Raw genomic sequence first — 15,846 nt, forward strand, 5'->3', positions numbered from 1 at the left:
TTGATGATGTAGCATCAATAGTTGGAGAGCTGTAAGCTGTTATTTACATGTTGAGCCAGGGACGAGGAGGTAAAAGCAGTTAAGCACAATAAACCGAAGACAAGAGATGATGAAAGTACAGCTTAGCACGGAAATGTGAGAGATATAAACATACTTTTTATATCTATATACATAATAAATATCTCTATACAAACACACGACTCTGTAACTCTATAGAGAATAGTTTTGCGTGGACATATATATAGATATAAATGTCTCTCGCTTTTAAAATGTGCCTGTGTATATTTATGTTTGACAATTCCCGAAATGCGCGTAAATCTGCCGGGGAAGCGTTTATATCGTGTTATTGCAACTTGCAGTACTTGAAAACAGTTTGTTTGAGACGGTGGGCTGGGGGGATTGCTGTTTTGGGGGAGATGACTTTTGGGACGATGTGGAGGGTTGCGGTTGACTCCCGTGCGGTGCCAGAAGGGTTTTGGTGTGAATATTTGGTATTTCTGAGCTCCCAGGGAACTCTGCTGAGCGCTCCCAGCACAGACTCAGCTCCTCGCCAGGCACCACTCGGGTGCAGCGTGGGCTACGAGTCCCAGAGGTTGAGGATAAAGTGCGAGAGGAGCCTTTGTGAGTAGGAGAAACGTTTATTTGACTTCAAGTAAAGCTACAAACAAATACAAAAAGCGTATTGTCAAAGTACTATCAGGCAGCTAGACATGACAGATGCCATTTTTACACAGAACATTGCATTCACTCTGCCCACTACAAACCATCTATTAGTCACATCAGAAATATTTCTAGTATTTACAAACATTAGAGCACTTGATTGCCGATCCGATTTTATACAGTTAAAAAAAATATTATTAGTGAAGTTTCCTCACGTCTAAGAGTATATCTTGGAATTAGGCTGGGACTAGACATCCTGACTTGAAATTTGAACTAAAACACAGACAGGACAATCTTAAGACAGAAAGATACAAGACTTTTCTTCTTTTCTGTGGTTTTTTTTTTTTTTTTACATTTTTGTTTGGTTTTTCAGATTTCTCCCCCCCTCGTGGCTGCAGTGCAGGAACCCCCGATTTTAGCTTAGGCAGAGAAGAACTCACACAAAAGCAGTAAAATCAGGAAAGGGAAAAAAAATCCCAATAAATAAACAAAACAAACAGTCGTATCTGTTCTCAATTTATAAATAAGTTAGAACATTTAAAGAGCTCACATAAAACAAGCTAGGTTTCCAGAAAGCATCAAGAGAGCACGGACATATACATTTATAAGAACAACAAGAGCATGAGGAGCATCTGGAAATAAAATTTATTTTTTAAAAAATTGGTTTTAAACCCCCAAACAGAACACGACATGGACTCAGTCTTAGGATAACGGTACCATAAGCATTATTTTAGAATATCAACAACATGCCGAAAAGAAGGTGCCTCACTGTACAGTACTTCGAAACTCAGATCTGCGACACATGATTATTTGCGTGTTTCTTTCTCTCTTCCTCTTCTATCCCCGCTATTTCTCCTCTAGAATTTATGGCTGAAAGGCGCTTCCCGCCGAGGCTAAGCTCATGCTTTTCAGTTTATTATCCTTCTTCCATTTCATCCTCCTGTTCTGGAACCAGATCTTGATCTGGCGCTCAGAGAGGCAGAGAGCATGAGCGATCTCTATCCTCCTCCTGCGGGTGAGATATCTATTGAAGTGGAATTCCTTTTCCAGCTCCAGGGTCTGGTAGCGAGTGTACGCTGTCCTCGCCCTCTTCCCGTCTGGTCCAGTCATGTCTGGATAACACGGACAACAGAGGGGTTTGGATTTGTGCTTTTTGCTCGCGTTATCTCTTATCCATAAAGCTAATTTTCAAAGAAGGTTCACCTTCTTTGGGCAGTTATGAAAGCTGCTTATTCCCCAAATAACAGCACCCCACATTACCGCCCCGTTCTTTCTCGCACACCCTCAGACACGTGTAAAACCCCCCACCCTTGTCCCCTCCAGAACCCACATTCGCAACTCAATATTCATAATTTGAGAATCGAGAGCTTCAAATTTATCTTTTTTCACCTCTGCCTGGATGTTTCTGAGTCTATTTGCAGAGGCATCAGGTTTAACGCTACTTTCTTTTCTCTAGGAGAAAACCAGGACGGGGATGTGTGTGCACTACCTATTCCCCTTGTATCTCTCCGCAATTCGATTTGGTCAAGAGGAGATTGTCAAGAATATACCCAGCAAATTAAGGGTAGGAAAAGACTGAGAGACCCATCTGTGTATATAATGTCATTTTAATGGTAAATTCTTTCCTTTCTCCCCCTCCACGGAACACCCCTTTCCCTCAATTTTTAAATTACCTTCCCCATCATCCACATACAGAGACGAACTTGAAATAAACGCACATTTCGCGGCAAGAATAGTGAAATAAAATCACCTCCCCCTCCCTCCAGCCTCCAGGCGCCAGAGGCAGCTTTAAAGCAGCGAGCAGATCAAGAAATACAAAAGCAATAAATAGTTGCGTTTCTGATCAAAGCGCCTCCACCGAATAAAAGGAAGGAGAGGAAATAAGGGAGTGGGGCGGGGGTTGGGGAGGGAAAGGGGGGAGAAAAATAACAACACGAGAGAAAAAGAGAGGGGTGTGCGAAAACAAACAAGGACAACGACGGAAAAAGAAGTAGTACCATGGCTAATGTGAAGTTTCCTCATCCAAGGGAATATCTGAGGTGCTTTCCCTTCTGGTGCCGAGGTGGAGGTTGCGATGGGCTCTGCCTGCACTCGGGGGATGCTGCTGCTTATTGGAGTGCCCTCGTCGGCTCCCGAGGACGCGCTGGTCTCGTTTGGTTCTGTGAAATTTGTGTTGGTGGTGCTGGCAGAAGTAGCTTGGTTGGAGGGGGACGGGGCGGGTTTGCGTCCATGACTCTCGCTGTTGGAGCAAGGAAGGGAGTCGGGAGAAGATAAGGAGCAGCTAGACGCCTGTCTAAACCTGCTCTCCTGAGCTGGAGAAGGGAAACCGCGGGAGCTTTCCCCCACAGCCCCAAAGTGACTAGAGGAGGCTGAGTGGTTGATGCTAAGGTCCATCCCATTGTAGTTGTAGCCATAAGAGCTGGAATGCATGGTGCTTGAATCTCTGTAAGAACCGTTCATGGAACTGCTGGTCCCATAATTTAGTAACTGATAGTCGGGGCCATTTAGGTAGCGCCCTGAGAACGAGTTTACAAAGTAAGAGCTCATTTGGGTTATTTTGGAGGGCTTGATTTGTGGCTCGTGGTCGTTATAACCCTGTGCTTGACGATTTATGATGTATTAATGAATTATAGCAATGCACTGTACTTCGTTTTTTCTATGTATGCGGCCAAATATGGGGGGAAGGTGGGGGTGCGTTTGGGAATCACGTGCTTTTGTTGACCAGTCGTAAATTCTCACTGATGACCTCAAGAGGTAATTCATGCTTTATGGTTACAAATAATGAAGATCGCGGAGCCATTTAGGCCTAAGTCTGTCCGCGGCGCCCCAAATCCCCGCGTGCGCCGGCGCCGTGCTCGCCCCCCACCTTGGCGGAGCGCGCCACCTGCCGGCCAAACGGGGAAGACGCACCACGCCCGGGACAAGGGGGATGGGGAGTGGGGGGAGAGAAGCATACTCCCAAAGTCTAACCCTCCGGCCTCTGCTCAGCATCACACCCTCTCGCTTTTATTTTCATTTTCCTTCCTAAAAATCAACGCAGAGGTGAACGAAGGAGGGATCCTGCTCCTCGCGTGGGTCTTCTCACCCAGTTCTTTTTCTTGATTAAACTCTTAATTTCTTCCTTTGTGACACCGTCGGGGAAGTTTGAGACGCAGCGAGGGATGAGTTGTCGGGTCCCTGTGAGGCCAGGCACTCTTCTCAGTATCTAAATTGTGAGGAGGGAGAGACACAATGCAAAGCTTCTACGAGTGGAGGGGAGCGTGGCTGCTTTGGTTTATTTTGCATTGTTATTGCCAGAAAAGTCGAAGTTTCTTGCACGCTGAACGTGGAGCCAGCGATGCGGCCACACCTTAATTCTGGGGGACGGGGGGGAACGAGGGAGAGGAATAAAGGGAAAGGAGGGAAAGAACTGGTTGACAACGTTGCTTTGAGGATATTCTTGTTTCTGAACGTTTCACGTCCTCTTTGAACACAGCGTTGTGCTACGTGGGTTTTCCTTTCCATTTGCTAACCTGCAAGGAATACTGGGGAGCAAAAGCACTCTGAAATTGGTTAAAACGTTTAGGAAGAGCTGTACTTTGTTAAGCATGACTGTTTCTTCTTCGTCTTCTTCTTTTTCTCTCTCTTTTCTGTTTTTTTCCAAGGCAGTTTAGGAATTTCATATGCTTGTCTGCAACTCATTGGAAATTATGCGCCATATTGAAAGTGACATATAATTATAATAATTGCGGGCAATGAAAAGCGTGGCAATAATAGTAAATGTCCTACAGCTGGGAAGCTTCTGCATTAATTGATTTTAAAAGTGACTGACATTAAATCAGCTCGTGACATGGGGGAATGCTTTCATACATAGGTATTTCTTATGGGTAGTGGCGAAAAGAGGTGGGAGGCAGGAGACATTGCTTCATCGTCTTTTCCTCCCCGTGAAGCTGCAGCAAACGATATCCAAGACAGACTGGGTTGATCGCTTGCTTCCAGTCCTAAATCCCTAGCAGAAAAAGTGCTTCTTTTCATTTCATTCCCAAAATCCAGCAAAAGTTTGCTATTTGCATGCACGAGATTCCTCTTTGCTATGGAGCACCAACGTCCCCCATCCCGTCCCAAGCACAGCCAGTATCTCTGAAGAAGACATGGAAAACGCTGTCAAGCGAAAATAAAAATCTATTATATTCAAAGAACTCGTTAGATTTAGTTTAACTTTCTTTCTTTCTTTTTTTTTTAACCTATTTTTTGCTCCCTTAAAATAGAATCTGTATTCCTGGAGTTGAGGAGCTACTCGTTTCGCAAAGCGAATTCCCTTGAAATTTTTGCAATACACTTCACTTTGATTTAAGGATATGAAGTAAGGGGCCAGATGTTTGAAATATGTTAGGCAAATGTTAGATATCTTTGGTAGATAAATGAGAGCTTTTTTTTGCCCGTTTTCTTGATTTATTATATATACGGAGAGTTTCATCATAACTCTTTGTACTGTAACAATAAAAAAGAGTGATACTAAACCAGAATGTCAGCAAGGAAATACTCTTGGCGAAAGGTCTTCCATTTAAGATTAGAAAAAAAGAGGGGAAAACCAGATTTGTCTCTCCACTGTAACTTCCGTATGCCTGTGTCCTCGCAGATTAGGAGACATTATTAAACAGAGAGGAGCAAAGCTTTCTTCGCAACCCTCTGCTCCTTAAGAATGGCAAATTCCCATGGAAAAGGGAACGTTAATAATAATAATAATGACAGGGGGATGTGCAGGAGATCGAAGACTTTGTTTTTATTAGAGAATTCTATGTTCATACCTAAGAGAAACTTCAAACACAACACGTACAAAAATTAATAAAATATAACTTTTTGTTGTTGCTTTTGCATCCTTTTAGGTAGTACTCGTTCTTTCAGTAGACTTTCCTTTTTTAAAAAAGGGAAAAGAAACCCACAAAACTAATTACAAAGACCCCAGGGCTTGATTAATTTACCAAAGGAGAAAAAAAACACGATGATTTTTTTTTTTTTTAAATAAACAACCCTATGTCAACCGTGCATGAAACATTTTTACAAAATTAAGACAATAAACATCACAAATTACATATATTGCAGCACTTCCATTAAATACAAGAGTTAGCACTAACAGTGACACCAAGGGTAGAAACACTGGTAGGAGTCCTTTTTTGTTGGGTGGGGGGGGGGAGGGGTCCCCCTTTCTTTCCCCCCTCCCCTTCTCTCTCTATCTCTTCACTTGTTTATTATTATTATTTTACCTCGGGGGTGGAGTGGGAGGAGATGGAGGTCTAGGAAGGGGGAAAAAACTATAAACGCAACTAGAAGTCTGATTTTTTTTTTTTTCCCCCGGACACGACAGATCACTGGGAACACGAGTCCATGATATCGGTGGCCCAAACTTTTTAGCTGTTGCTGCTGCTGCGGAGGGCTTGTCCCACCAATGTTCAGGTTTTCCATGTACCCGCAACCGGCTCACATCTCCCTCATTCTCTCAGCTCTCACACACACACATTCACTCACTCTTTTTTTTTTTTTTTGTGTGTGTGTGTGTATGTTTTAAATATTACTTTCACTCAGCTGTTTTCTCCTCCTCCGCGCTCAGTTGCGAGGAGTTGAGCAATTTATTCTCTTTTTTCCACTTCATCCTGCGGTTCTGGAACCAAATTTTGATCTGCCGCTCCGTCAGGCAGAGGGAATGGGCGATCTCGATCCGCCGGCCCCGGGTTAGGTAGCGGTTGAAATGAAATTCCTTCTCCAGCTCCAGCGTCTGGTAGCGGGTGTAGGTCTGGCGGCCTCGGCGGCCACTGGGCCCAAAGGAAGAACCTGTGACACCCAGAAAGAAAAATAGGAAACAAATAGGAAAAAAAAAAAAAAAAAAAAAAGGAAGGAGAAAGGGGCGGGAGAGGAAAAAATAGGGGGAAAAAAAAAGAAGAGGGGAAAGCCCCGAAGTTTAATGGAGCCGCGGAGGTGCCGGATAAATAGTGGGGATGCTATGCCCCGCATCGTGGCTGTGTGCAGAGGGGTGTGAGTCTGATCCCCTGCTCTCCAAAGACTTCGGTCAACCCCAAAATAACCTCCCTGGCCGTGAGCCTCTCGGCGAGCGCAGGGAGTCTCTCTGGCCGGGCCGCATCTGCGGATGATCCGCGACCGCACTGCAGGCAGGGTTAATGCGGAACTTGCCAGACTGCAGGTAGGGCTGGGGAAACAGGGCAAGATCTATCTTATTCCGGGATGAAAAATCGCAAGGTGTTCTTTCGCCCCCCCTCCCCCGGCACCCGCCCTCTCTGTTTTCCAGCCTACTGGCAACTAATAGATCTGAGCATTTAAGCAATAATGAAGTGAATCGACCTGCCCAAACTCTACATTAAAGAGGACACAACACTTTATGTCCCTGCACTAATGGACTTCAATTTCGAACTTAAAAGGCAACAAATGCATCTAAACGTGGGAAGGAGGGTACTGTGCCTCAATCACTTTTCTTTTCTTTTCTTTTCTTTTCTTTTCTTTTCTTTTCTTTTCTTTTCTTTTCTTCTCTTCTCTTCTCTTCTCTTCCCTTCCCTTCTCTTCTCTTCTCTTCTCTTCTCTTCTCTTCTCTTCTCTTCTCTTCTCTTCTCTTCTCTTCTTTTCTTTTCTTTTCTTCTCTTTTTTCTTCTCTTTTTTCTTCTCTTTTCTTTTTTTTCTTTTCCTGAGGAAATGGCACTTAAAGAAGTCATATATCACAAGGGGGAAAAAAATTCTCCCTAGGCAGTCTTTTCATTATGTGTGAATTTCATTAAAAATATAGTCCTCTCCTTTCAAATATTTAAACACTTTTATATTATTTAACTCCAGTTCGGATAGTCAGCGAGACAGGGAGCTACGTGGAGGTGTGGGTCCGTGCGTGTATAAAGTCATTCAGATCTGATTTAGCAAAGATATCTCCCCATGCGTGTGAGGGAAGGACAGAGAAAAATCGCTGAGTCACATGCAAACTGGAAAGTGGGGGGGGGGGGAAGGGAGGGGGGACTGGGGATGGAGAAATACCGTATCGGGGTTTAAATACGGGGCAAACTTTTTAGCTAGGGGGTGCTAGGAGAAAAATACTGCTACTTGACGTTTTGATGCGTATCAGGAGCAAGTTGGAGCCTCTTGTGTCGCCTAACTTCCCCACTGGAAATTTGGGCTCTAGAGTGAACCTTATTCCTTCTTCCCTCGCTCGCTCGCTCTCTCTCTCTCTCTCTCTGGCGATAACAAATAAGGAAGGGAGGAGGAGATTTATGTATTTATTTCTGTAAAAGAGTAAACTCACTATTGCAAGAGTTCATCCGCTGCATCCAGGGATAAACCGGGGCGGAACACTTTTGCTCCTCGCTCTCTCCGAACCCCATTTTGCTCTGTGCGCAGTCCGACTTGAGCGGCTCGGGGGCGAAGGGCACCTCGTCCAGGTTGGGAGGGCCGCAAGCAGGGTCTTTCTCCCTGAAAAACCCGTCGGCCCCATAGTTACAGGCAGAGCTGCGGCTGTAGGCTCCATTGCTTTGCTGGTAGTAGGGAGAGGAGGTGTAGCCCTTCTGGACGCCCGTGGCTCCATAGGTGGTGGGGTAGTGCCTCAACGGATCCGCATAGTCCGAGGGATACAGCTGGATCTGTCCCAGGAAAGGCTCCTGCCCCACCGCCAGACTCACCGGGAAGGTCGAGTTGACAAAATAAGAACTCATTGGAAGGAGCCTTGCCGTCCTTCCCCGGCTTTATGATTTGTTGTGTTTTATAGTCCAAGTGGTTTAGCTATTAGTAGTATATCGGAGATTGGGTTTTAGCTGAAGGGAGATGGCGTGGTGCCAGCGAGGGACACAAGGAAATACAACCATCTGATCATGGACTGACCAATAGCAGGCGTCTGAGGTTGCAAAATAGCACCCATGAGGAGCTGAGATTGCACCAGGGACCCCAAGAACAAACCATCCACCCCGTTTTCCCTCCCTTTTAAACAACAGAAATGCACTCCCTTAACCAAATATATAATATCTGCCGAAAGAAACATTCCCGGCGAGCTCGGAGCTTCATAAATAAACATGTCCTGCCCCCCTCTCCCCCGATCCCCCGGAGCTCAGCACAGGGGTGTGCCAGAGCCCATCTGTATAGTGTGTGAACCTATATATATTTACACATATATAACGTATTCTGATAGCCGCTGTAAGTGGGGGGGAAAGTTATTTATTCACGTTCGGAAAACTTTAACCCCTACTGCTTGCAAATCATCCTGAAATGTCTGGGTACTTTGCGATAGTTAAAGAAAAAAAAGGGGGGGAAAAAAAAAAAAAGAAAAAGGGGTCTTTTTGTGTGTGAACTTTGTAAGGAGGAGATCCTGTCGGGTCGATTAACTTAGGTTTGCTAAATATCTTTTTTTTTTTTTTTTTTTACAAAGTAAAAAGACTAGAAAGAATCATCCTGAAAGTCTCAAGCAATTCCCGATCATCCCCAAAAGCTGCACTTTGAGGTTTGCCCGAATTGTGCTCTGTTCTACTTGGTGCATTCTTTCCCCTCACAGATCACTGTTTGCTCAAGGTAAGAGATGGATCTCTAACAGCCGCCTGCTCTCTTTTCAAATGGGAAAGTCGGAGATATAAGGTTAAAAAAAAACCCCAACACACAAACCAAAGTCGACCCTAAATTAAACCCAGGACTGTCACCCGATCATTCGCGTTTTCTCGAGGATTTGTTTCCTGTCCGAATTTGTAGCCATCCGTCTGTCGGGTCTTATATGCAATTAAATGACACGCCTTACAATATCCACTCCCTTCTACTTGAATCTGTGAATGTCTGTGCTACAAATCTAGAACTACATGTATTGCATGATGCTTGTAGAGCTGTCAATGCGGCACTCTGACGGAGCTTTAAGTATCTACGAAACCGGTATCTTATTACGAGCTAATTTATTTTAAACATCGTGTTTACAGCAGTAAAGCCATGATTGTTTCATGCCACGGTTGCAATGAACATTTCGACTGAAACGTAATCCTTTTAATTCAAGGAAATAACATGTAAAGGAAGTAGTTTTAATCCTCTGCCTTCTCTCTGACTGATATCTCATATTTGTTATTGCATAGTTTCCCTTTGTATATGCAATGGACTCAAACTTACTAAGACTTGCTTTATTGGTATGCAAAAAAAAAAAAAAAACCAACCTCAAAACAAGTGAGATTGAAAGGGAAGGATGATTAGAGAAGAAGAGAGCCTGAAGTTAACTGCTTTGCAGGAGCTGAAGAGCTCACACATTTCATGAGTTATGCAATATTTGTAGCTCTGCAAAACGAGCGATCAGCTCTACATGAAAATTTTTAGCGAAGAAATGAGATCTCCTGATAATTCAATGCATGAGCTGAAAATCATCTGTTGAAAATGTTTACTTCTTGTGATTGCTCTGCAAATAAATCCCTCGAAATAGTTGGAGAGAAAAAAATTCCTTCCTCTAAGTTTTACTATAGCAAAATACTACTCATCCTAGTACCTTTGTGGCTAAACCAGCCTTTTTATGTAGTTTGAAAGCTGTCATTTTAAAAGAAAATTGTAATACAATGACTGAACGTGGCCACTTGTTAATTGCTTATTGCTAACAGACGTGCCATAGATAAAAATTAATACGTCTTGCCTCTTATAAGAAGGATGAACCTTTAGATGGTTATATGGGGGAGAAAAAGAAAAGAAGAAAACCTGGTTCCCAACGTGAAAAAAAACCCAACAAAACAAACACCAATGCCTGTCATAGTTTTCATCTTCTGGAGTCAGGCCCGCGGTCTAACTGATTTGCCACCTATAACACATGTAAATGTGAGCAGATGGTCTGAAACTGCACTAACACTCAGAGAACTGAGTATTTAGCATTGACCCCAGTTCGGTAGCTTTAAGAAATACTTTTTTTAAAAAAATCACAACTGTTTGGTGGTTAGTGTAGCTGTTGAATAAACGCTCTCCTGTCTTCCCCGCTAAAGTAAAAGATAAATCCGAGACTGAATTTGTGAATATATTTTCTTTGGACGCCTCTAGCGCCAGCCCGGCTGGGAGACAGACAGGCAGGGAGCAAGAATAGTTGCAGAAGTGAGATTATATAGTAGCCGTGAAGTTAGACACGTCTTTCAGGGCACTGATGGGCACATCTTTATTTATTCTTTGGCCTCATCTCCTCAAAAAAACCTAAACAAACCACCGAACACAAAAACAGGCGTAGGGTTTGCTAAGAAGGAGGTAATAAAGCTAGGAAGTAGCAAGAGGCACCAGAAAGTAACATTGAATGTTTCAGTGCGTTGGGAAGGCGACTTTCCTCTCCTGACACATATCACTCAACTGACAGGGCATAAATACAGATAAAGACAAGTATTTACAACATGTACAATCCCAGAATCCCTTTTTTTTCGCTTTGTTTTTCTGGCCAGCAAACGGCAACTCCACTAAGCAGAACTAGACAGATAGATGAGGGGATTAAAACAACACTCAAATAAATATTTGAAATGCAAACGGAACAGAGTGTTGCTTGTGTGAAAGCTAAAATCGTTCAGAACTCGGTAGAAAGTTCAGTGCGGTTGGTTCCAATAAAAAATCAAACTCTTTTTTTTCATGTGGAGCTGGAATTCCCGATCCCTCTGAAGTGAGAACACAGGAGGGATTTCCCTACCGAGGGACTTATTGCAGCCATAAAGTCGAGTCAACACCACGAAAACACTCGAAATAACCCCTTGTTTCTGGAGTCAGACATTCTCTCTCCTCGAGAGCAGCAGAGAAGCCTCCACTGTAATGCTCCTGCACCATCCAAAAATCACATCGGAAAAAAAATCCTGACAGAGTCGTGTAGAGCTCCAGGATTGGAGTATTTAAAACAATGAGCCCTGAAGGTGTAAAAAGAAATATTCACTCTTCTCGTGCGGAATCGCCTGAAACTTAATTTCCAGCAATTTAAGTTTCATTTACTTGACTTCCTGTGTGGTACATAATTGTTAATGGGATCTTTGAAAAGAAGAGTGCAGCTAATTATTAACAAAAAAAAAAAAGGGGGGGGAGGGAGGAGGGAGGGAAAGGGGAGGACAGAGAGGGGAAGAGGGGCGTTGCAGGAGTCAAAATGCATGCAGACCGAAGTATTTCCGGGAAAGTAAACCCTGGGAAGGGGAGATGGACCCTGGGAGAGAAACCCTGCTGGTTACATAATATTGGGAAAGCAGGAAAAGGAGAGAAAAAGGCGAGCGGGATCGTGTAATGCGGGGAAAGAATGCTGGGAGGTGTTGGGAATTACAGCATGGAGCAGGTTAATCATGGCTGTGGCTAGTCAAAGAGAACTTTTTTTTCCTACTCCTTTCTTTCTTTCTTAGTCCCTCGACATCAACACGCGGGGAGGGGATGTCCATAGCTCACATATGAGTGCCCATATATGTGCGAGTCCGTCCCAAATACATCCTCCCAGGCACTTTAGGGCTGTGTACGTACAGCTGAAAGCGCAGCTACCGCTGCAGTAGCATCGGGCCTCCAGGATGAAGCACATCGCAGAATGCACGGGCTCTGTCATCCCTTGTACTGACTCCGGGTCGGGGAGAGGGAAAGGCAACCGGGACGGGGTCCTTCCGCCGGCTTCCCCCACCAGGGCACCGGCTGCGGGAACCCCCCGGGAGCCGTCGGCCACCGACGACAACAGTAGATGGCAGCAGACAGCGGGGAATGGGCGAGCCTTGCGCCGGCTCCATCCCTTTTCGTTTGATTTTACTAAATAATCAAGCAAGGGAGGGTGCCAAGAGGGGAATTCAACCAGGAGCAGCGCGGACATCCCCCCTCCCTTCCGCCGCTTCACAGATAAACACTCACACAGAGGGTCTGCATGGAGGTTTCTTGGCGAACCACGTCGAATCGGACTGAAATGGTTAAAAAGACCTGTTCGCACCGAGGTGTGTGGTTTCCATAAGTGGTTGCACACTTAGGATATGGAAGAACCAGCATAAAAGTGTTTTGGAGCAAGATTTCTTTTTTTTTTTTTTTTTTATGAAGAGCAAAAAACCCCAAACCGACGCGAACAGACTGAGGGAAAACGCAGAGCAGGCATTTGCACCGGCGTTATTTTTTTTACCTCGTAATTTACGAAAAATGTAACAGGTTCTAGAAGAAATAGGTTTTTTTAAAATTACTTTCTGTTTATTACTTTCACGGCTTGCGATCATTTACTCTTGTCCGCACAATATTCAGGCACATTCAGTTTCGGTGAGATAAATCGTCACGTCATAAAATGGTTTATGCTTAAGTAATGAATCTCTTTTTGCTCAATCTCTTTTTGCTCAATCTCGCTTCACATACACAGGCTCTTACATCATCTTATTTAAAAATCACCTCGTAACAGTAGCAACTAGTACTATATTTCAACACATCACTTATTTGAAATCTTAACACACACACACATCCCCCATTTAAAATTACGAGCATCTCCGGATAAATATTATCCTAAAGACGAAGACAAGTGTTAGGTAGCAAAGAGGGAGAGAAAAGGGAGATTTGCACATAACCTGGTGCCGACAAGCATCGGCACCCCGTGGGGCTGGGAGTCAAGCAGGTATCCCGGTCGGGAAAGCCGTAAAGCCCCGTTAACACCGCAGAACGCGATTAAATATACAGAGGTTTGTTGCATCGCAACGTCAGCTTCATTTGAGAGTTTCAGGAGGGAGGAAAAAAAAAAACGAGTGCGCTGCACTCTGGGTTGACTTCATTCTTATTATCCTTTTATCCTTGTTTCTCCCCTCCCTTTTTTTTTTAAACTGATTTCCAGAACCTTTCCGAGGACTGCCGCGAAGTGCCCCCTCCAAATACACTACCCACATAATAATGACCTTGGAGAGCAACGCAAAACCCAACTGGCTTCCACACAAACTTCACCAAATTACTGGGATCACCTTTAGACAGGGAAACTGGCAAAAGATCCTGCGGGGTGGGGGAAAATAAAGCAGTATCTAAAAGCCTCCATCATCGAGCTACTGCAAAATCCTTCATTCCAAATCTACTGTCTCCAGTAGATCTACTGTCATCCCACCCTTTTCTTTATATTTCCTCCCCTCGGATAGAAGGAAGAGGGAGATGGGGAACAGAATAGAAAAGGCAGCTTGACAAATGCATTTTCTCAAAGAAAAAAAAAAGATATAAACATATTATTCCCTTACCTTTTGAAGTCCATTTCTATGGGATAAGTAAAATATATAGGGAGAGAGAGACAGCGTTTGCTTATCTGTTAGCTGACAAATATTCTCCCAATCTGATAGCCGTCGGTTGCCTCTCTGACTTGCGAGAGCTTCTTGCATTTCTATCATTTGCATAGAAAATGGAGTAACTTCCCTCTTTGAAAAATGATAGCCTCCACTCCGTCCAGAATCTCCTCTGCCACTTCATTACTACTGAGATTCCAAATCAGCGAGCAAATTAACAGAAGAATTACGAAAAAAAAATCAAACCCAAAAAACCTCATGTAACTCTTTTGCTATGTGGGTACGTGTGGATGTGTGTATGGGCGTCCCCCCTCCTCTCTCCTCTGCTTTAATCCTATCGAGCTTATACACAAAAGTAAAAAAATGTAAAGAGGCGAGAGCCCTATAGAGGACACTGATCCGACCCAAGGTGCAGCGGACAGAAGAATGGTGCAATATAATCACATGGGAAATAATAAAAAGTTCATGTTCACGGTTAGCAGTCCACATGACCGGCTCTGGCCAATCCCAGAACCCAGCCACTCATAAAGTTCTATCACAAAGTTGTAAATTTTCATAAAACAACAAGGAATTTATTGCATTTCTTCCTGACCGATTTAACAGCAGTCTTTTTCTTAGTCGCCATCTTTTTTTCTTTAAACAAAAATAAAAGAATATGAAAGAGGGTTTGGGGATATTTTTCCTCCCTCCTCCTCCTTGGTTGCATGTGGAGGGGTGTTTGAGAGAAATAATCGAATAATGCCTCACACGTTAGACTATGAACAGCCCCCCCGGAATAAAGAGCTTGGACTTGGCTTTTAAATTGGGAAAAGCATGGTAAAACAGTGGGATGCGATGGCATTTTTAATGTCTTTTTTTACTCAATTGGGATCCTTTCTGATGAAACGGGCAATTAGCAAATTGGGGCAGGGGGGAAGGGAAGAACAAAAGAGGCAAGTAAAGGCAATAAAAGCGTGGCCGGGATGTCCATACCCTGGGCAGAGCCGAACTGCAGGGATTCCTGCTTGCGAGGATCCTTATGGCTAAACACCCCCAAGGAGCCGCCCCATACCCAGTTCGGGTATAGCGCTATAGCGCGGGGTGGGGGAGGGATTGGGATGCTCCTGCAAGGTGGGTCACCCCGCCGGTAAACCACTGCTCCTGGCTTCAGCATATTAAAGCGTCGATGTGACATGTTTTGCCTTTTTTTTATCGCGCAATTCTCCTCAATCCCTGCTTACCCCCGACCGCAGAGATCCCTGCGAGGGGGACAACCAGTCTGGCCACTGCGATCCGGAGGTTGGGGAAGGAAATTTCTGGAAACGCTGCCCCTTCCCCCCCCCCCCCCCTGCACAGAGCGCTCTTGCAAAGAGATTGCACCAAGGGGAGTCACCAAAAAAAAAGGAAGAATTCCCGCCCTTTTTCCTTCCCTTCGAGCGGGAATGTCGGTGTGCCAAAGCCATCGTAGCAGCTGCCTTTAATAATGCGGTTCCCATAATCTGCGGTACAGGCGTGTGCGCACAAATGCTTGACATGACATCTTATTTTCGCTAAAACCTGCTAAAGGATGCCCCGCGCGTCTTAGCTCAGGGCATGCATCCATCGGCGGTGGTGGGTGGTAGAGAGGGAAGGAAGGGGAGAAGGGGGAAAGTTGCCATCGCCACATTCCAAAGCTGCCTGCTTTTTTTTTTTTTTTTTTTAAATCCCTGTGCATCCTGGGCAAGGCATTTGTGGATTAAATTACGTGGAGCCTCCGCGGGAGGATTCCACGTCCTTACTGCCTGGTAATGTAAATAAAGAGGCAGGGGCGGGAGGAGGAGAGAGCGGCGGAAGATGTTCTCCCACGAAAGTGCTTAAATTTAGTCGTCTTTTGTTTTGCATTGTTGATTTTCCCCTGCATTTAATTGCTTCAATTTATTTTATGCATGCTTTGATACTAAACATTATTTGGTGCTAATGAAACAATTGCAGTTCGCAGTAAAGTAACTGAAGGATGGAGACAGAATCTAAAATAAAATACATA

At 44.4% G+C, this 15,846-nt stretch overlaps 2 protein-coding genes across 2 annotated transcripts; both read right to left on the reverse strand.

Annotated features, from left to right (window-relative positions):
• Nucleotides 1-636: 636 nt before the first annotated feature.
• LOC133628465 (homeobox protein Hox-B5-like) lies at nt 637-3,292 on the reverse strand. Its single transcript, XM_062016637.1, has 2 exons — nt 2,658-3,292; nt 637-1,772 (listed from the first exon to the last, which is right to left on the reverse strand). Exons 1-2 carry the CDS (start codon nt 3,205-3,207, stop codon nt 1,525-1,527), a joined length of 798 nt encoding a protein of 265 aa, XP_061872621.1. The 5' UTR covers nt 3,208-3,292; the 3' UTR covers nt 637-1,524.
• Nucleotides 3,293-5,510: 2,218 nt separating this feature from the next.
• Nucleotides 5,511-8,401, reverse strand: LOC133628674 (homeobox protein Hox-B6-like). Its single transcript, XM_062017108.1, has 2 exons — nt 7,934-8,401; nt 5,511-6,468 (listed from the first exon to the last, which is right to left on the reverse strand). The coding sequence occupies exons 1-2, from the start codon at nt 8,337-8,339 to the stop codon at nt 6,215-6,217; spliced, it is 660 nt and encodes a 219-aa protein (XP_061873092.1). The 5' UTR covers nt 8,340-8,401; the 3' UTR covers nt 5,511-6,214.
• Between the last annotated feature and the right edge of the window lie 7,445 nt (nt 8,402-15,846).

This window comes from Colius striatus, chromosome W, assembly GCF_028858725.1.
Source record: "Colius striatus isolate bColStr4 chromosome W, bColStr4.1.hap1, whole genome shotgun sequence".
Lineage (NCBI taxonomy): Eukaryota > Metazoa > Chordata > Aves > Coliiformes > Coliidae > Colius > Colius striatus.